The sequence below is a fragment of the Adiantum capillus-veneris genome, chromosome 3 (assembly GCF_014529385.1).
Source record: "Adiantum capillus-veneris isolate H3 chromosome 3, ASM1452938v2, whole genome shotgun sequence".
Taxonomy (NCBI): domain Eukaryota; kingdom Viridiplantae; phylum Streptophyta; class Polypodiopsida; order Polypodiales; family Pteridaceae; genus Adiantum; species Adiantum capillus-veneris.
Window position 1 is genome coordinate 49764921 of NC_140933.1, and position 21847 is coordinate 49786767.

The 21847-nt window shown below is 43.7% G+C and overlaps 1 protein-coding gene across 1 annotated transcript in view; it reads right to left on the reverse strand.

Moving 5' to 3' along the window:
* The window catches only part of ALDH5F1 (aldehyde dehydrogenase 5F1), a 148479-nt gene that overhangs the window by 71873 nt on the left and 54759 nt on the right, over positions 1-21847 (reverse strand). The window contains exons 5-6 of the mRNA XM_086508591.1: positions 18381-18468; positions 18169-18279 (exon numbers count right to left, since the gene is read on the reverse strand). Coding sequence (XP_086364717.1) covers positions 18169-18279; positions 18381-18468 — 199 coding nt within the window. The remainder of the gene's footprint in view (positions 1-18168; positions 18280-18380; positions 18469-21847) is intronic.

The window sequence follows — 21847 nt, forward strand, 5'->3', positions numbered from 1 at the left end:
TATAGGGCCACCATAAGCCACACTGGAGAATCTTCTGTGCAGTAATATGACCAGGGTAATGGCCACCAGTGGGACCACTATGGGCATCCTCTAAAATATACTCGACTTCGTGAGGGGAGACACACCGCCTCAGAACACCATCTTGCCCTGATTTGTATAGCTGGCCCCCAATCAAAGTGAAAGGCCTAGACTTCAGCAACAGGCGTCTCTTCTACAGGGGAGAAGCATTCTCTGGGTAGAGGCCAGTAGAAAGCAGATGCAAAACATCGCCGTACCATTCCGGAGTTGTATCCACCTTAAAGAGACTGCTATCAGGAAAGTCATCAGCAATCTTTGTTGCTTCTTCACCAGTGTGAATGCGAGAAAGGTGGTCGGCAAGGACATGATGTTTGCCGGGCCTTAGTACCACTTCGAAATCGAACTCTTGAAATAAGAGTAGCCATCGCCATACTCTACCTGCAACCTACGGCTTGTTGAGCAGATATCGCAGGGCATGGTGATCAGTAATAACTGTCAAGTGGACCCCTAATAAGTAGTGCCTAAATTTTTGCAGAGCATACACAATAGCTAAACCTTCCCTTTCTGCGGTGCTATAGTTGCACTCTGCCTTGGTGAGTAGGCGACTCGCATGGTGAACACGGCGATCCAAGTTATACTCCTTACTAGGTTGAGTCAGCACCGCACCCACAGCCAATAGACTAGCATCTGTATGCACATGAAAGGTGAGACCAATCGGGAGCTACTAAGATAGGCGCTTCAGTGAGGCGTTTTTTAAGGGATGCAAAAGCTTCAGCCTCTGCCTTTGACCATTGAAAGGGAACAGCGGCACTGGTTAGGCAGGTTAGGGGTTGAGCCACCTGTGCATACATGCGTATAAACCTGCGATGATAACCTATGTGGCCTGCAAAGCTCTGTTCCCCTTTTGGGTTGATGGGAGGTGGTAACTTTAAAATTGCCACAATCTTCTCTGGGCAGGCGCTAAACCTTTAGCAGACACCACATGGCCTAGAAGTGTGCCTTCAGTAACCAAAAAATGGCATTTGTTAGGATTTAGCTTTAGGCGTGCCTCTCTGCACTTGAGGAAGACAGCAGAGAGTTGAGCGAGGTGTTCCTCTAGGTCGAAAAAATCGTCCATGAAGATGCGAAGATGATCCGTAAGCAGAGGACAAAAAATGAGATATATCGCCCTATTGAAAGAAGGTGGGTCATTTTTCAACCCAAAAGACATTCAAGTGTATATAAAAATACCCCAGGGAGTCACAAAGGCCATTTTTAGCTGATCACGTGGATGGATGCCCAACTGATTGTATCCACTAAACCCATCCATGAAACTGTACAATACATGCCCTGCTACATCTTCGAGCACACGCTCAGTGAAAGGTGTTGGGATACCATCTGGGATAGTTACCTTATTCAGAGCACGGTAATCTATGCACACACGGATTTTGTTCGACTGCTTCTTAGGCGCTATCACCATGGGTGATAACCACTCAGAGTGCTCCACAGGTACAATGATCCCTGCCTCTTGCATTTTTTCTAACTCTGCCTTGACCGCCTCAGCATACTTCGGGTTGAGCTTGTAAGCTCGGCCTCTTACAGGCTTAGCCCCTTCAACCAGAGGTATAGTGTGGACACCCAATTCTGGTGGAATCCCCTCTAAATCATTGTAGGACCAAGCAAAAACATCATTAAAAGAGTGTATGAAAGAGACTACCTGATTGAGTAATGCGGGATGCTCCCATAACCAAGCTGCTAACAGTACGTGCTGAGGGGTGTCAAGATCTCCCAGGTTGACTTCTCTGACCAGGTCCGGGGGTGTAGCTGGAGAGGGTGCTTCTGAAGATGAGAGGTGAGCTGCCTCTTGGAGCTTCAAGACATCATGTGCAGGTGTTTGATCGATTGGAAACTCTGCATACTCTTCTTGTAACCATCCCTGTGGGAGCTCCTCGAAGGGTAAATCTTCAGATGCAGACATGACAGTGCTTTTGTAGGGGGTCCGACTTGGGAGATGCTCCAGGAAGGGGAAAATCTATGGCGAGTGCATGCAGCGGAGATTTCTTCCCCCTTTGGTGATGTGTTATAGGTTCCCCAAGACCGAGGGCTTCCATCGGCGGGTCATTCGAAGCATGAGAATTTGGGGCTGATACACTTACTTCCTCGACTATTGTACTGTCTGCTGTAGGACTTTGGACATCTGTGTCCTCCTGAGGAGTTTAAAGAGAGAGTGTTACTGGCAGCACAGGTAAGTTTTGAATAGAGACCATGTAGCATGGCATCGATGTGGTAGCTTCCAACCACTGTAGCAGATCCTCGTCAAACCCGTCAGGTGGGATGGGCTGCTCAGGGTCGGGGTTGGACTATACTGACAATGAGCTGTGATGAGCCACTGGATCCATCCCTCCTTCAAGCCGGATTGGTTGCATTTGGGAGCCGGGAGTGTGTATCCACATGGCGTCGTTTCCCCGATCATGAAGTGCCTTAGTATGCCGCAACCATGGTCTACCAATCAGCAAAGGGAATCCTCCCTCCACCTGAGGAAGACTGACCACCACAACATCCAAGCTAAATGTGAAGTCTTGTACCTTCAAAGGCACCTTCTCTACTATGCCCACAGGGTAGACTGTCCTCTGGTCTGCCAATGTAACAGTGAATGGAGCAGGGCGAGTAGGCTGCAGACCTAAGGCTGACATGGTAAATTCGGGCATTAAATTGATTCCAGACCCACCATCCACTATGACCCCTGAGAATGACAGCCCAAGAATAGATACAGTAAGACGTGGACTTTTATAGTCGGTGAGGGGAGCAGCTGGATATGAAATCATGTAGGACTCCAGGGGCTGCATAGGTAGGTGCCCGCCACTAGGCCCTGTACCAGGGTACAAAGACTGAATTATTGAGAGGGTGTCACTTCTAAGGGTTGCATCTAGCCGGAGCATCTCATAAAGAGACACTTGCTGAAAGGTGTTCTTCAAGATTGCTTCCGCTGTGGGCCTAGCTCCTACAACCTGGGCCTCCTCGGGAACTTTGACCTGTTGCAAGTCAGCTACTGCTGTCAGGAAGGCTCCATCAATGTCCGAAAGCATAGAGATTGGCCTATTCTTTGCACCACTTACGGGTGCGACATTTGGAACAGGTTGCGGAAGGGTTGGACAGGATGGTCCCGTTGGCAAACTTAAACCCAGGGCTGCTCTTTGTGCTCGAGTGAGCACCCCAATAGGCTCTACTGCTTGTTGTGGCTGAACTGTATGTGTAGCAGGTGCTGGCTAAGGGGTGGTGTTCACTGTGATTAGATTGATTTTCGGAAATGTAACTCTTGTTGATTTTGATTTGGGCCTGAAGATGAGGATGCCCTTTGTTTGGGACAATCTTTACTGTAGTGGTCCGGTGTCTGCAAGGAGGAGACCCTTCAGGTAAAGGACACTTACTTTGGTAATGCCATATTCACCGCATTGTAGCATAAGATTGGCCGATTAGACAGACGAAACGGGGGACGAGGTGGTCGCTGCTCTTGTTGTTGCATGGTGCTGGAGGCTGAGGTGTAGAAGCTTTGGGGAACTGAGGAAGTACTGGCATGATAAAAGCTGTGAGGTGCAAAGTTGTTGTGCATACCTTGCTGCATAGGGGGTGTTGTCAGCAGAGGAGGCAACGGGTTTTGATGGCCGTAGGGTGAGACCATGTTGGATGCAGGTGCTAGCCCTTGTTGGAGAGAAGGACCTAGATTTTGTTGTATTTGCCGCAATCCTTTGATATAGTAACAATCCTTATCTTCGTGCCCAGATTTTTCGCAGAAGTGGCAATAAGCCCGAAGGGGACAATCCTTTGGAGGATGTCCAGGAGAGCGACAAGAGTTGCACCATACCATAGCTTTAGTCCCCTGCTGAGACCGAAGCTCTTCTAGTTCTCTCTTGATTTGATCCAAAGCCTCAAGGTGCGATGGTTTCTCTTGTCTCAGAGAGATTGATTTCTCTTCTTGGAGGGCGCGTTGTAGTTTGAGGGCTTCGAGTTCCCTGCGCAAGGAAGTCAAAGGATCAGCAGGAATACCTTCCGAGAACACAGAGGGAGTATCTATGTGAGGAGAGTTGTTGAACAGCTTCCTAGCCCCCTCTATTCTAGTAGCAGCTGCGATGAATTCCTCCAGAGTGGCGTCAGGTCGGAGGCTCTCTCGGAGTTTTTGTTGAGAGGTTTTTGGAAGCGCCTTCTCCACCCACTTCTTAACCATGAATTCACCAGGTTGCTGGGGAAGCTTGGCAACCAGAGATTTGGTTTTGGTCATAAGCTCTGCAAAAGTCTCCTCTGGCTGGAGCACCATGTTGCCCAACTCATCCAACACTTTCTCTTGGTAACCGCCCGGCCTGAAAGCTGCACAGAATTGTTGTCTTAAGTCTGCCCAAGTTGCAAAATGATTCTCTGCAAACTGGCTGTACCATTTGTCTGCTAAGCTGTCACGAGGACGTGGCAATTGCTAACCTTAGTTGTTGGTTTCTTCCAATGATTTTTGTTTTATTTTTGAGACCCTCTTTTTTGAAGTTGCAAATGGTCGGACATTGTATGGCCAATGTGAACGGTAGTTTCACCCGCAGACGGAAAGTTGGTCGGCACTGGAATTCGTACAGTAAAAGATGTCTAGGCTTAGAGCAAGATCATACAGGTCCCCCCCGTCGCACTTAGCAAGTTGGTGGATACTAGGAAGTGAACTCAATAAAGGCATAAAGTAAAGGTGGGATCACCAACAGAAAGTATCCGACAATTGGGCCACATTGCACTTTTGGATGCGGTCCCAATGAGGATAGATGGTCAGAAGACCAGCGGGAGCCCGACGGAAGCATCTCCTAAAAATTAGGGAACTGCTATTTTGGGCCGTGAAATGTGTTCGCGTCATTACCTTCGGTATGACCAAGGGAACATTTTAGTACTCTGCTACAAAGTAAACTGATGCACAAGTTGAGAGATTTTTAAGCAGGAAGCCCAATGCGGGGAAATTGCATGTATGAGTGCCAAGTGGCACTTTGTGGTCAATTTACCAAGTCTGGGAGAACAGAACCCGTAACTGACTTTTGAGAGCAGTTTTGGAGGCTGTTAACTTGGATTTTCAGCCATTTCTCTCCATTTTTGAGCTTCCCATGACTTTGCCTAGGTCCAAGGAGCTCATTTTCAGCATTGGAAGGCATCAGATGCGTGTTTACAGGGCTGTTTTGCTGCGTTTTCAGCGATACGCAGGTTTTGGCAGCCATGAAAATCTTCTCCTTTTTGCATCTATTTGTTCACAGATGCATTACAGGTCAAGGGCAGAAGAGAGGGCGCTCGATTTATGCACAAGCGGATTGTAACAGGTGCAGAAGCTATGGAATGCTTACCTTGCCCTCTATGCACAGTATGGTGACGGGAGTGATGCCCCGCACGCTACATACTGCTCTCTTTCTCCCCTACGTGCAATTATGTGATGCCCCACAAGAGGGCTACTCATTTGACTGATGTACAGTTGTGTGGGTTCATGCTTTTGTGCTGAGGCAAGAGCCTCCTTGAGCAGGAACAGGGGTAGCTAACTGCTGCTCCAAAGCAGGCACTGGTGAGGGTCATAACCTCACCGTACAGGTGCAAAATCAGCGCTGTGTATGCGCTGTAAATTCACTCTTTTTCAGCCATACGGACGCCAGGATCATTGGGAATCGTGCCCCACTGGCAAAGGAGAGTTAGGGGACTGTTTGGGGCTGAAAACAGGGCAAAAACCAGTAAATACAGCGTGCTGAATTTACTGTTTTTGGACAGGAATCAGAGGGTATACGTCAGTGCAAGCGAGTTCCAGCAGGGGAATTGGTTTCGCGCAAGTTTTGGGGCTGTTATGCTGCCGAAATTTGGCCAAATCAAATGGTATCTAGGTGGATACACGTGAAGGATTCCCAGGACCTTACCTTGTAATTTACCCTCCTAAAGAATAAAGAAATACCGAAAGGGGCACCAATTTTGGGGCCTACAGGTTGTCGGCGTCTGCTCGGAGCATTCTAGCTTCCGAGCCGTGTGTGTATTCAAGTGTTAACTCCCGTCGCAGGTTCTCTTTGCAAAGTGCTCTGTGTGTGTGTTTAAAGTAAAGAATTTCGGGTGAAAGCCAACGCCTACCGCCCTACGGGCCGGTTTCATAAGCCGTCCAAGGTGGATGGAAAAAGTACCAGATAAGCATCTTCCCTGTTAAGACCACGTCCTCTACAGAGAGATACGAACCTGCGTGCATGGTCGTCCGCATCTTCCGAGGAGAGTCCTTTGAAGGTGGGGAACTTGATGTTTACCTTGGCCAACACACTAGCCAACCCCTCCATGGCCCCTTGTTGAGCCTGTTGCTCAATAGCCTGCTATAGCAGAATAGGAGAGAGCTTTAATGGAGAAGGTGATCTGGAAGATGTGGAACCGGATGAAGGAATGGAAAATGAAGGAATGGGAGATGAAGGAATGGGGGATGTCGTATGTGGAGGTATGGTTGATGAGGTTAATGGACTTCTACTAGATACCACAGGGCGTCTTCTATTATAGTGCTTCAGAGGGCTCAGTAGTGCGCTTTGACGCTCAACTGACCGCCTTGTATGTGTCATGCAGTGAATAACACGTCTAACACAGAACAAGTGAGGATAGTGACTAGACCACCTGGTCCAGGACCAGTGACTAGACCACCTAGCTGGCAGGACGAGGAGGGCTGGACCAAGGCGAGAGAGGACCAGACTTGCAGACTATCTACACAGTGTAAGCAAGTGTGAGGAGCCAGGTAACAACCAATTAGCTTCACAATTTTATCTCCACAAGAGTGAGACTTCCTTTGAGGTCCCACCGTGATCGCCAAAATGAGAGCACTTGTAGCGCGGATAATGTGTCGTGCTCTCTACAGTGGGTGGTCCTCAGTGCAATGTGCGTGACAATCTCACTCAAACAACTGAACAGAAAGGAAACAATAGACATCGACAGAGCTCACAAAGACACAATAGCAGACCAGAACATGGCTCGACTATCTCAAAGACTGATACAGACTCTGGCGTGGCAGCACACTCAGCTCCAGCCCAAGACTCACAGGTACAATGGGGGTGTCGAGGCTCAGATGTGCAGGGATGGTGAAGATGTGCTATGTGTAAAGACCCACTTTAGACGACTGCGTACAAGATAATGCCACTGGCCCAAAACGACTACTCATATGTACAACCATAAAGAGCCACCAACGGCTCATAAATGTCCAGTCAGCTAAGTCTATCTCCAAACTGAGTGGTGGTGGTGACCTGGCCATGATGTCCACTAGACCACCGTCGGTACCCTGCCACGTGTCACTCCCCAGCCCAAAGGGTCTGTCCAGTGAGAACCAGACCAACTGTAACTAACCGTCCGTCAAAGACCAACTGACCAAAGCCTAACTGTAAACTAACCGTCCTTGTGAAAGTGAAAGTGACATTGTAGCAGGCTACACTACTTCTGTGCCCACATCCACCCCTTTGTCACGCTTCACCCTCTTCCTTGAGGACACCAACTACAAGGGAAAGTTGGATCTTCACACCTTTTTCACTCATCTCCCCGACCTTGATGCCACAGTTGCCCTCCACATGGATGTGTTTGCAAAAATTTTAGCTTTCATGGAGGGATACATCATCAAATATGCCGTGACTATCCCCCCACATGCAGGGATGTAACGGAATATGGCTAATAACATTGATTGTAGCGGAATTAAAGTGACACTAATGAGCATTTCCTTAAGAGAATTCTTAATGAGCATAGGGAGAGTACTTAATTGAAGATAGCAAAATAAACATTATACCTAGTTAGCTTGGCATGAACAATACTTGCAAAACAGAGAGAGAATTAGAGAAATTTACAACAATTGAGGACCAGATTTACTTGGAGCCGGTTCCCCCTCCAATAGGCTTTTTTGTATTATAGGTTCTCCCATAAAGGGAGACTTGGTACAATACAGTCTTTGTGTTTCTTGAGACCTTGTTGATGCCATGAAGATGGTAAGCTTCATGCACCAATATTATGCCCGTAATTAACTTGCAATAAACATGAACTTGTCCCCGGCCTCACCTCAAACACCTTCAAAGGTGAAGAGAGCTAGCAGGGAGTGAGGGAAGGGAAGAGAAGAAGATGTATTCTTACAAAAAAGAAGTAGTCTCCTCACATATCATTACTCTTAGAGCATAGCATAGCATAGTAATGGAGATGAAGAAGATGATAAGCATTGCTTTGAAGCTCGACTCTTGGTTGGATTTGCATTCCATATCGAAGAGGTGTTGGTGTAGGCTCTCTACTTCTCAAGCTTGGAGAAGGAGATGGAGTTCTTGCTCAACACATGAGAGAACGTGTAAGTGTGTGGGAGAGTATGCCAAAAGTGAGCCTTGGTCGACCCCTCTTCCCCCTAGCACTAGGTTGCACCCCATTGGTCCATGCCAGGGCCTAGCCAATCAAAAGCTTCGGTTATAGCTAGCAATAGAGGTAGCATTTGGACGAGTGTCCTTCTTTCTCCCTTTGAGAGAGAGATCTTAATTAATTATTTAATTGAATCTAAATTCTCATTGGACCTCCCTAAAGGCCATCCAATAAGATTCACGCACACTATGTGGGCAACATGGCTGGGGGCTTGACATGTGTCCTTTATGCCTCTTGAGTCTTGGGCATGCCTTGAGTGTGTGTGTGTGTGTGAGTGTGTGTGTGTGTGTGTGTGTGTGTGTGTGCACGTGCGCATGTTCTCTCTCATCCCCTACCTTTAGGACTCGCCCCCTCCTTTGTAGGCATCATCTTTGACTTGAACACCTCAAGCATCTTAGTCATCAACCACCTCAAGCACCTTAGTCATCAAGCACCTTAAGCAAAGGCCTAGCCTACCTAAGGTGTAAAGTACCTAAAGCTTTGGTCATAGCTAGCAATAGAGGTAGCATTTGAACAAGTGCCCTTCTTTCTCCATTTGAGAGAGAGATCTTAATTAATTATTTAATTGAATCTAAATTCTCATTGGACCTCCCTAAAGGCCATCCAATAAGATTCAGGCACACTATTGTTGGGTTAAAGGCCTAAATAACCCCTTTTTGTACATTTTTTTACTTTGTCCAGAACTTAGACATTTTTTTTAAAGTCACTTATAATAAAAGTAGGAAAACCCAAAACCCACTTATTGAGTTTTCCCCAAAAACATGAGCTCTCTCTCTCTCCCTGCTTCGATCCCTAGCACTTCCTCTCTACTGCACTCCGCCTCCTGCTTCTTGTCCCAATCTTGCACTACATCGCGACGCGCACATACCGGTACCTTCTGCTTCGCGCTTTCAACTGGTATCAGAGCCCTAGGGTTTCAAAACAGCGTTGCGCAGTCTACTGAACAGCGATTTAAATTTGCTCTCCCGCGTTCAATTTCGCTTCCATCGCGAAGCCCCTTGCTTCCGGGCTCGAAAAGGTCACCAAAACATCCAAAACAGCCCAAAACAGGCTGTTTTTAGGTCAAAATAGGTAATTTACAAGTTATAACAAGTCAAAACAGCAATACGCAGGTGTACCAAAGTTGTGGGATCACATGTATTGATGTTTGTCACGACAAATTGAGTTAAAAGCTGAGTACAGGTGCTTGAAATTGCACATTCAGCTGAAATTTCAGATTTGGACAGCTTCATGTAAAGAAATTGTGGTCTATCGTATACAAAGTCTTGTGGTTGCTCCTATTTGCTAAAATTTTCAGCCTATTGCATCTCTCTTGTATACACACTTGTGGTTGAATTAAGATGGCTTCTTCCTCTTCTGCATCTGACACTTAAAGTTTGATGGAAATCAAACGGTTCGATGGTCAAGGCTTCGATCTTTGGCAAGAACGCATGCAAGGTATCCTTTTTTTAAAGGATTGTGAAGATGCATTGGAACAGAATAAGCCACCAAGTTTGTCTCACGAAGAGTGGGCCAGGTTAAATAAGCAAGCTATGGCCTACATCAAAATGGCTGTCAATGATGACATTTTGATGGACATCAAGCATTTGGACTCTGCTTATGCAATATGGCAAAAGCTAAAGTCCAATTATGAAAACACCACGCTTGTGAACCAAGTGCGTTTGATACAAAAGTTGGTGAATATGTAGCTTGATGACTCGAAGTCACCTTCTGAGCATTTGAGTGCCTTTAAAGGTGTGTTGAGTCACTTGCAAGACAGTGGGCTTCACCAATTCGATGATAAACTGAAAGCTATTTTCTTGCTTATGACACTGTCAAATACTTGGGAAACTTTGGCTGTCTCCTTGAGCAACACTCCCACCCTCACATATGACGGTGTGAAAGGGTCTTCTCAATGAAGAGATTAGACGCAAGTCTAGCAGGGAAAGTGGCAGTTCTGCCTACAATGCAAGAGGTAGAAATCAAAAGCGTGATGCGGACAACAGGACTCAAAATAGAAGAGCGAGCAAGACAAAGAATAAGGATGTCACTTGTTATCAATGTGGCAGAAAGGTTCACAAGAAACCCAATTGCAAGTATTTCAAGAAAGAGCAGGAAAGGAAGAAGGAAACGCAAGAAAAGAAGAATAAAAATATGAGAAGAAAGGGGAAAAATCAACAGGTGATTCCTCCAGGGATGCTGAGAATGCAAATGTATCCTCTAGTGTGGTCATTGAGGAGCTGTCAGAAGTTGAGGAAATCTTGGTTGCAGCTTCATGCCCCTCAGATTTGGTGATAGCTAATGCAGAAGACATGCTTATCTCGAAGAAAGATGTCATTGATGCATTGCTCAGTGCTAATGATGGCATATCCCAGTCATGGATAGTGGATTCTGGTGCTTCATTCCATGTGACTCCATCTTTTGAGTGTTTTGCTACATATGCTACAGGCAATTATGGGAAGGTGTACCTTGGTGATAATTTTTCTTGCAATATTGAGGGAATGGGTACCATGCGTTTGGCTCTTAACAATGGTCAAGAGCTCGTGTTGAATGATGTCAAGTTTGTACCAAGCATTAAGAAAAGTTTGCTAACTGTTGGCCAATTAGATGCACATGGTTATACGACCATTTTTGCTAGGGCATCATGGAAGTTGCTCAAGGGCTCTATGTATGTTGCAAAAGGGTCTAAAAGAGGTACTTTGTACTATCTTCGATGCAAAGCTTTGCCTGGCAAGTTTCTTGTTATTGCTGAAGTTGCTTTACACACGGAATTGTGGCATAAGAGACTTGGCCATATGAGCCAAAAGGGTATTGATGTGCTTTCCTTTTTGAAGAGGGTTGATGTAAAAGGCAAAAACTTGGATTTTTGTAACGATTGTCTTTATGGAAAGCAAAAGAAATCTTCCTATTACTCTGGTGTCTCTCGCAAAGCTAAGCCTCTTGATCTTATTCACTCCAATGTATGCACTATGCCTGCTAAGTCTTTCGGTGGTGCATTGTATTCTGTTACATTCATTGATGATTGTACTAGGAAAGGATGGGTGCATTTGTTGAAAAGTAAGAGTGAAACTCTTAATGCTTTCAAGAAGTTTCATGCTTTTGTCACTACGCAAAAGAGTACTAAGCTTAAATGTCTCAGATCTGATAATGGAGGAGAGTATGTAACTGCTGAATTTCAGAGTTTTTGTGATGAAAATGGGATTAAAAGGGAGTTGACAACCCTTATAATCCGTCTTCCAATGGTGTGGCTGAGAGGTAAAATCGTACTTTATGTGAGAGTGCGTTGCATGTTGTCCACCGTAAAAATGACATTCCAGAGGGGGTTTGATATGGCAGACCTGCCTCTTATGATCATTTGAGAGTATTCGGCTGAGAAGCTTTTGTTCATGTACGCAATGACTTGAGAACAAAGCTTGATATGAAGTCCATTAAAGGAGTCTTCCTAAGATATGGGAAAGAAGGTGAAATGGGCTATAGAGTGTGGTTACCACAGTCTAGAAAGGTAATACACAGCTCAGATGTAGTGTTCAATGAGGCAAAATTAAAATCTGATACTGACAAGAAAACAATCAGATTTCAGTCTTCCGTGCCACCCATTGATGTTGAAAAAGAGCCTCATGATACATTACCGCAAGCTAAAATTGATAATCAGTCGGTTAACCTTGAGCCAGAAGAGGTAGGACATGATACTGATGCTCCTAATGAGGATGGAAAGCCCCCTGAATTGGCTGAAAATGATTTTCAGCAACATGATAGAGCTGAAAATGAGTTGCCTTATGATGTAGAACCGTTGCCTGAGAATGTAGATCATTGGGTACGCAGGTCAACTCGTTTGAGAAGGCAACCGTAGAGATTTAATCCCTCTTTGCATCATGTAACGTTGACAGATGAGAGTGAACCTCTTACTTATAAAGAGGCTAAGTCATGTGAGTCAAGCAGTAAGTGGGAGCTTGCAATGCAAGAGGAAATGAAATCCTTGTATGCAAATGATACTTTGGATCTTGTGCCATTGCCTAAAGGGAGAAAGGCTCTTCCTAAAAAATGGGTATACAAGATTAAGATTGTGGATGAAAAACCCAAGTACAAGGCAGGATTGGTTGCAAAAGAATATGCACAGAAAGAAGGAATTTATTTTCAAGAAATCTTTTCTCCTGTTGTAAAGCTTATAACTTTACGTGTCCTTTTTGCTCTCGTTGCGGTGCTTGATTTGGAATTGAATCAAATGGATGAAAAGACAGCGTTTTTGCATGGTGACATTGAAGAGGACATATACATGAAACAACCTGAAGGTTTTGTAGTTCCTACACGCGAGGAACTTGTATACAAACTGAAAAGGGCTCTGTATGGTTTGAGACAATCATCACGGCAGTGGTATAAGAAGTTTGACACTTTTATGCTGTTTCAAGGCTTTAAACGCAGCCATGCAGATCATTGCTTGTATACAAAAACAGATGAAGATGGTTGTCCCATCATTCTTGTTCTCTATGTTGATGACATGCTGCTTGCCAAGAAACATAAGACTAGTCTTCATGCTCTGAAACGTAAGCTAAATTCAGCATTTGCTATGAAGGATTTGGGTGATGCAGATCATAATTTGGGCATGCGTATTAAAAGAGATAGAAAGCTGAAATTGTTGTTTTTATCATCTCAAGAAAGGTACATTGCAAAAGTACTTGACAGGTTTAATATGGCTGATGCTAAGCCTCTTGGAGTACCTTTACCTCCATACACTAAGCTTAGCAAAGCAGATTGCCCAAAGGATGAGGTGGCATTGAAAGCAATGAAGGGAATCCCATATGCATCAACTTGTGGTTCTCTTATGTATGCTATGGTTGCCACTCGTCCTGACATTGCTTATGCGGTGGGAGTTGTTAGCCGATACATGTCGAATCCTAGCAAAGCGCATTGGGAAGCTTTCAAATGCATTTTGAGATATTTGAAAGGTACATAATCAAAGTGTATTTGTTATGGAAAAAGTGACTTAAAGTTGCAGGGATATTGTGATGCAGACATGGCAGGTGACATGGATATCAGGAAATCTACCAGTGGATATGTATTTGCCATTGCTGGTGGTACAGTCTCTTGGTGTCCTAGGTTGCAAAAAATTGTGGCATTGAGTACTACTGAGGCTGAATATATTTCAGCCACAGAGGCTTCAAAAGAGGCCATTTGGTTGGGCAGACTTGCAAAAGAACTTTGCATGCTTGCTCATACACCCGTATTCGGTTGTGATAGCCAGAGTGCTGTCTACTTAGCCAAAAATGCCATGTTTCATACGCGTACCAAACACATGGATGTGCGGTACCACTTCATACGTAAATTATTGGAAGATGGTCTAAGTCACCCTGACTAAGATCCATACAAAGGATAACCCTGCAGATGTTCTCACCAAGAGACTTGCTAAGGCTCAGCATGAGCATTGCATACAGCTGGTGGGAGATGGTTAAAGGCGTCATTTATGCCTTTAAGTGGGAGGTTGTTGGGTTAAAGGCCTAAATAACCCCTTTTTGTACAATTTTATACTTTATGCAGGTTCACATTGAACCTAGCCTTGAACCTGGACATATTTTTTTGAAGTCACTTATAATAAAAGTGGGAAAACCCAAAACTCACTTGTTGAGTTTTCCCCAAAAACGTGAGCTCTCTCTCTCTCCCTGCTTCAATACCTAGCGCTTCCTCTCTGTTGCACTCCGCCTCCTGCTTCTTGCCCCAATCCTGCACTACATCGCAACGCGCACCTACCGGTACCATAGTAACAGGGAATGGCCATTTTAAGGTCCCCGTTCCCATCCCAATTTCCCATTCCGAATCCCCGTCCCGTGTTTCAAACGTGAGTATTTGAAACAGGGAATGACATTTCATGCATGTTGCCGTTCCCCGTTCCCCGTTCCTGGTAATTATGACCGGTACCTTTTGCTTCGCGCTTTCAACTATGTGGGCAACATGGCTAGGGGCTTGACATGTGTCCTTTATGCCTCTTGAGTCTTGGGCATGCCTTGAGTGTGTGTGTGTGTGTGTGTGTGTGTGTGTGTGCGCGCGCGCGCGCGCGTTCTCTCTCATCCCCTACCTTTAGGACTCGCCCCCTCCTTTGTAGGCATCATCTTTGACTTGAACACCTCAAGCACCTTGGTCATCAAGCACCTCAAGCATTTTAGTTATCAAGTACCTCAAGCACCTTAGTCCTCAAGCACCTTAAGCACAGGCCTAGCCTACCTAAGGTGTAAAGTACCTAAAGGTCCTAGGTCTAAGGACTTTTAACACTAACCTTTGGAGGTCTTTAATAAAGCTAACCCTAAGGTCTTTTAAGCTCCATTATCTACACATTGTTCTTCAGTAGACCATCTCCTTTTGAGCCCCTTTTGAGATGTAGCCATCTCTCCTTTTTGGCGCCGTACTGAGGTAGGTCTAACAACACATATCTATGTTCTAGCTCTTTTTCCCCTTTCATTTTCCTATATTAAATTATAAGTTTAACATGAGAAAATCATTTGGTAAAGTTAGATATTAGATTTTATGACATTAACTCTCTCTTAAAATCATCGTCGTCCTCGACTATGAGGTAGATAAGGTAAAGTCCTAGTCATTAGTCTATGTTTCTTAAAGGGTAGAGTATCCCTTTTGACCCTATGACATCATTCCAAAACGAATGACCAATCCATTTGGACTTGAGAGACTCAACTGTCGCAAGCATGTCTGCTCTTTAGTCCATATCATAATCCTAGAGTAGAGTGACAAATTCTACTTCGTGTTTGGGAGACGTCGTTATCACAAACATGATTCTAAGCATGCTTTACTACTTAAATTTGTGCACAATAGAAAGAGAACCAGTATTATAACAGAAAAAAATTATATATTTAAAAGGCGTTTACATTTGCTTACTCTAGTGTAGCATTGTAAGCATTGACAAGGTTCATATTATCCTTTGGATTTTTGCCCGTAGTTTGTCTTAGATGAACCTTGGGGAATTTCAGTAAGACCCATTCATTTTCCTTAAAGGCTAAGACTCTTCGGTGCTTGTCAGCAGCAGCCTTTTGTCTTTGATGTGAGATGGATATAGCCTCTTTAATCGTTTGAAAAGACTCTTGCAAATCTCAGCTATACTCATCAACAACGAAGATCTTCCCATGTACTTTAAGTAGCGAGGGACTTTTAAATCTTCCCTCTATGACCTCAAAAGGTGCCTTTCCGATAGAAGTATGTACAGTGTTGTTGTATGCATACTCTACAAGGGGTAGGTACTTCTCCCATTGTGAGCATTGATCTACTTCCGCAACATAGGTTTTTAGTAGATCTAAAATCGTAAGGTTTGCTATTTCACTGTGGCCATCCGTTTGTGGGTGATATTTGCAAGCTATGTAGGGAATGCTCAAGATAGTGAAGGAAAGCATAAAAACTGCATAGGATTGTGCAACCTTTTATGCTACAAGCATAGGCAGCCCCAAAAGCTCCAAGTGAGCAAGTGGGTATATCTTGAAATACGTAAGAGGACACTGAAACTCTCTCCAACAAGTAATCTACACTAGCCTTAGTATTGTGAACTGTGCCAAGTCCAAAAGACGACAAATGTGGTGTCCTGTAAGTTGGAGCTACCCCCAAACTTTAGCTTTCATCGGGTGCTCCATGTTAGCCATAAAGAGGAATGTTTGGAGAGGGATAAACAGGCTATTCCACTTGAGCAAGTTCCTAATTTGAGGATACTACTCAATATATGTTTCACTTGAGCTCGAGTTGGTCCTTAACCAAATGGTAAAGCGGTCCATTGGACCTCTTGATCATACTATCTGATCGGACGGAAATATAGACCCTATTCATAGACCTAAGTCAGCGCCAATGGTGGTGACAGCCAGCTTTTTCTTGCACTCGCCCAGTTAATTTGATTTCTACACTCATTTGTTAAGCATCCCAATTAGTGGTTTCTAAAGGTAGCGATCTACCTTGGCAACCTGGTGGCTGCCCGCCATCACCCTACAGCGCTTCTCACCCTCATCCATTGCCAATCATGCTCACCCTCATCAAATCCTCTGGCACCTTGGCAAATTCGCTACCCTTGAAGTTAGCCAATGCGCCGTATCATCCACACCCCTGTAACTTAGGAATTAACACTTTTCACGTAGTTTTCTGCATGATAGTTCTCCTGTGGTGCTGAGTGAAACACAGCAATAGTACGCAGCCACAATGGGCAGAAAGGTCTTTAGAGGGCAGGAGCACATACGTACTAAGCATATGCTCTCCCTCCCTCTAAATCAACTTCCAAAATCTCACCATCGCCTACAACTCTCATGGAAAGCTAGTATTCGCCTGATAGATGTTCACCTAGCAGCCAACACCCGCCGAACATTGCCTTAGATGGTGGTGATAAGTGTATTTCCAAGGTTCCAAGTTGTGGATTCTGCAACCTCAAGCCCAGCTGGTTTCAAACTCATTGCACCGTGTGTACGCTTTTGTGGCGTGAATGCTGCCTTTTAATGGTACACACAGAAACGAGACTGGGCTTCATTGTTCAATCCAATTTTGGAATTGCATACGTGTAACATTTGAGGAATTTATTTGCCAGTAATGTATGTCAGAGCCAATATGGTAGTAGTTTGGGTCCAGCTTCTACGGACTTTTTTCAATAGTCTTTTTTTGCTTAGATAGTGTTTGCGGGAACAAAGTGGTGACTGGTGTCTCACTCATCTTCATCGTCACAATGCACTGAACAGATATGGAAACAGAATAAACACATGCAAATAGAGCCACAATTGGTGATTGGTGTATTGCCCATCGTCATTGTCAAACTGGACTGCAGCGAAATAATACAGATACAGAGTGAACACATACAAATTCAGCCATCATTGGTGTGCTTGTCTCTCCTCGCACTAACCCTTGTGAGAGTAGCACTCTTGCCTTGTTTCTCAGTTTGCAGTTATCCTTATATAGTGGATCTCATAGGTTCATGCGGATTCTACGGTTCATGATGATTCTACAATCATCACCGCGACAATGAGTGACCTTGTGGCAAGCACATGTAGCCCAGCTACAGTGCTTGTAGTCTCCACAGGAGTGTTAGCGTATGGGATTGTCATGGACCAGAGTCACTACTCTAGACCATTGAACTAGGGTGAACCTACGTATGATGCTCAACTGGCCACTTTTGGGTGAGCACTTTGGCAGGAGGTGGATGAATGATAGACAGGCCATCAATGTGGCCTAGCACCTATTTGGTCTACAATCAGCCACAGCCTATGGGGTCTACCTCATCTACTCACCACCCCAGTGGGAGACATTTTATCGCTATCTGTATTTCGATCTTGAGATATCATTGTCTTGGATTGTTTGGTCTATCATTGAGTCTAGTGACTTGAGCCTAGAGCCGCACCTACTACAACACATTTTTAGCACCATCTAGCCTTGACAACCACTTGTATCGCAATGGCACAGTCCATGGTCTGGAGCTCAGCATGCTTCCAGCCAGTGTCTTGAACTTGGGTCCTTTGCAGTGTACCAAGGCTGGGTTCATCAGTTCATGTATGTCGCTTTTGTCATCTTTATTTCTATTTACAGGTACCATTGCTTTCGGTCCATAGTTTCATTGTTTTAGACTTTAGTAAGGTTTGAGTAGCACTACATGCTAGAACCTACTAGTGAGCATTCTGAGTGAGACTCTGAAGATGTGAGGATCTCTTCCCACACTTGATTTTATGTGCTACTCATACTTGTTCTACTAATGCATATATTTCAAAGATTTATTCGAAGTTCTTATATACCGTCAAATATGGTTATTCTGTTTTTTTTTAAAGATAAATGCAAGAAACACACCTGCTTTAAAACTAGCAGCCTCCTATCTGAAGTTGGAGCTGGAATAATGTCTCCATATATACGCTTGGCTTCTTCAGCAAAAAATTCCACAAAGCCTGCTCCATAAACAACCTGTGTCCAAGATATAAGTAATAGCATTTATGCATACTAGCTTAGGAAAAGGATAATATGGGCACAACACAAACAATTATTATCTAACTGTGGTACTTTACCTCTCCAAAAGCTTCTTTCAATGGTTTTCCTTGCTCTAATGTCATCAAGTGACCCAAATGTTCTTTATTAGCTATAATAAGATCATACCTTCAAAGAAATACATATGTTTTGTTAGCCTTCATTGTTATTTTAAGCATTAGTGCACTACTTATGTCTACCTCAATATTTCCCTTTTGACTGCTACATTGAAAATTACAAACCTTAGGTGGAAGATATAAATGTTGAGCTTAAAGAAGAAAGAAAGATAAAGGAAAGGCTGCATTTTAACCTTCTTTTGGGCACTCAGGCTTAACTATGATACATTGATTAGGCTGAGGAGCTTACTTTAACAAGACTAGTAGTTGGTGGAAAAGATTACAGAAAGCAAAAAAATGAGAGATAAAGTAGCGACTTATGAAGCCACTATGTTAGCTTTAGGGTTGCACGAATATGCACAAACCTTGGAGTGTTACAAGCTTGGACACTCCAAGTGAGAAATCAATAGCAACACACGAACAAAATCTACAAATAATTGAACTTGAATACAGAGAGAGACACAAGAGAAGAGAGTTGACACGGCACGGCCGAGTTCCGAGCCAAGATGCAATGGCCCCAAAGACTAGCGCCCCTTTCCGTATTTCTTTATTATTGCTTCGCAAAGGTACAACTCCCAAGGGTCCTCTTCTCCGAAACTCTGCGTACAGATGCTCTCTCAGTTCTAAAAGCTCATGATCCCAAAAGTATCCACTCTGAAAGGCCTTGTGCAAAACTGAGAAAATTCAGCCAATGCAAAAAGCGAAAATCCGTACAGCCTGCCACGTCAGCCTGTCAATGTAATTTACGGGAATCAGACCAAGCCTTTATGCTTTTGAGTTTTAGGTTTTAGGCCCCTCGGCCAGTGCTCTTCAAGTTGGGTAGGTTAGATTTTTATTAAAAACCCCAACCCCTTCTCATTAGGCCCCTTGGCCACAATTTCTAGGATCAGTTCTTCTTGTTCTCTCAGCTGGTTCTTTCCGATTGGACACGCCATGTCATCACCTTGTTACATACCCCCCTCTTGAAAGACTTTCAATCGAACTCAAATATGCCTACAAAATAGCCAAAGGACAGAAACTTTCTTCACTAGACATTGACTCAATGTACTCATGCACTAGACTCCACAAATCAAACAATTTTACAAAGACATCGATCATTCATCAGATCACATTTCTGTCGAGGGTTACATAAACAAATCATGATCATTGTAGCATATTTAGCAATCACATCTAGACCTCGCTGATCTTTTCATGGATTTCTTGATCTACTAACTCTCGTTGTTACTATCAGATTTATATCCATTCTTTTCATATGTCAAGCAAACGATGTCCATGACTATCCCCACAAGACAGTACCTTCACAGAACATACAGTTACACATCACACACTTAGTTTACACTGAACACTGTGTTTCAATCACTCAATCTAGCAATCTCATCCCGTCCAGACCTCTTGATGCATCTAGATCCCTCTGCAGCCATCTCACCCTTCTGGAACTTTTGATGCACTAACAATAGTATCCATGATCTTACCCAGATAGAAATCTTGATGCACTAGAATCTCATTCATTTCACATTCACTTAGCCATCACATCCAAAGCTCGCTAATCTCTAATAGATGTAGATGCACTAAGTCAAATCATTCATCAGATAAAATGTTGCAAACATTTCATCTTTCTCTACATGTCTCTAACAATAAACACATGAAAAACGCTATAAACATTTCATCTTTCTCTACATGTCTCTAACAATAAAGCACATGTTATCAGTTCAATCAAGGAAATTTCCAATTCAATGTACATATTTTCATAAAGTAATTCCACGAAACATTGTCAGCCTATCAATATCCCTAAAATCGTAAAAACAAATTAGTGACTTCATTAAATCTACACAATCTGTGACAAAGGAGTGGAGTCGCTCCCCCACCGCACTACATTCAGCCTACTGATTCATCTGTAATTTTTGACATAGACACTGCTAATAATCCAAAAGCTTCAAGGTACAACTCAAAATTGAAGAGAAGTTGCGATGTTCTCCTCCCCGTCCACTTTGCATCGAGAGCCAAAAAATTCCCTTGACCAAATTATCCAGTGTACCTATCTTACCTTTCTTTTCTTTTCTTGTGCTCTATGACTTGTTGGTAGCCCCACTGACCTCCCCTTTCAAATGGCACCTCATTCTGAATCATCAAAATTCTCTTATAAACCACTAGCTGATTCCCTCGCTTCTTCGGAAATCTCGGATGAACTATCAATCGATTCCCTCCCTTCTTTAGAATTTTCTAATGAACTATCATCCGCTTCCTTTGGTTCTTTCTTTTCCTTGAAAGACTTTTGCCCCGTTGAGGTGCACATTGGCTTGTCCATGGGTTAGGTCAATGAGCCGGCATGCATACCAAAATCTTGCTTGGCATGTCCCATAAGTCTCTTAATGGAGTCAAACTTCTTTTGCAGACAATACCATTGGATCTCTTTTGGCAATCCACTCTTGAACTGCTCAATTTGGTTCTTCGAAGTGATCCTGCTACTACAAGGACACTGGCAAATAGGTATCCTAAAACCTCTGGCAATAGTCATCCAAAGTGTCATCCATATTCATTCTCAGATGATGGCATGCCATGATCTCGTCTTCAATACTTCCATTATCCAAGCAAGAGTCAAAACACACACGCATCCGCGGGTCCCCATCACCTGGCCGGGACACACTCCCATTCAATATTTCTAGGACAGTGAATGAACCCGAACTCAAAACATAGACCAGCGGTGATCAGTCCTAGCCGAAAAGGACCATCCCCCATAGTATCCAACAGGTAAACACATGTGCCGACCTTTTCCAAGCATGTAAGACAAAGTTCACACTTAATCTTCTATGTTATGCTAAGGCTATCCACGTCAAATCTTCTCGGTAAAGTTTTAATCGTAATTTAAATTTAGATTAAGTTCCTTGAGTTATAATCTCTTGGTTCCTAGTTTATTTTAATTTTTGATCAAACAAGACCTTAAAAAATACAACGAGTCTCTTGGGAGTTTAAGGTTTTGTCTCAACGTAAGTTTCAAGTTAATCCCGAATTTGACGAATCCCATCTTGGTCCCTTTGCATCATTTACCATCCATGGGACATCTCCATGAAAGCAATTATCTCCGTGATTACGTGGTAATTATCTCGGTCATCTTAAAAATAGAAAAAGATACTTCTGACGGGGTTTAAGGGTACGCATAGATATTAATCATCATCCAACATGCATGCTATTTTAGTATGATCTCCAGTCACCTATGGTTAAAGAGAGTGTTTTCTACTCTCTCTATGTTATATTAGTCTAGTAATCTAGAGAACGGGACTTGAAATATAAGTATGATCTCCAGTCACCTATGGTTAAAGAGAGTGTTTTTTACTCTCTCTATGCCATATTAGTTTCGTAATCTAAAGAACTGAACTTGAAATATAAGTATGATC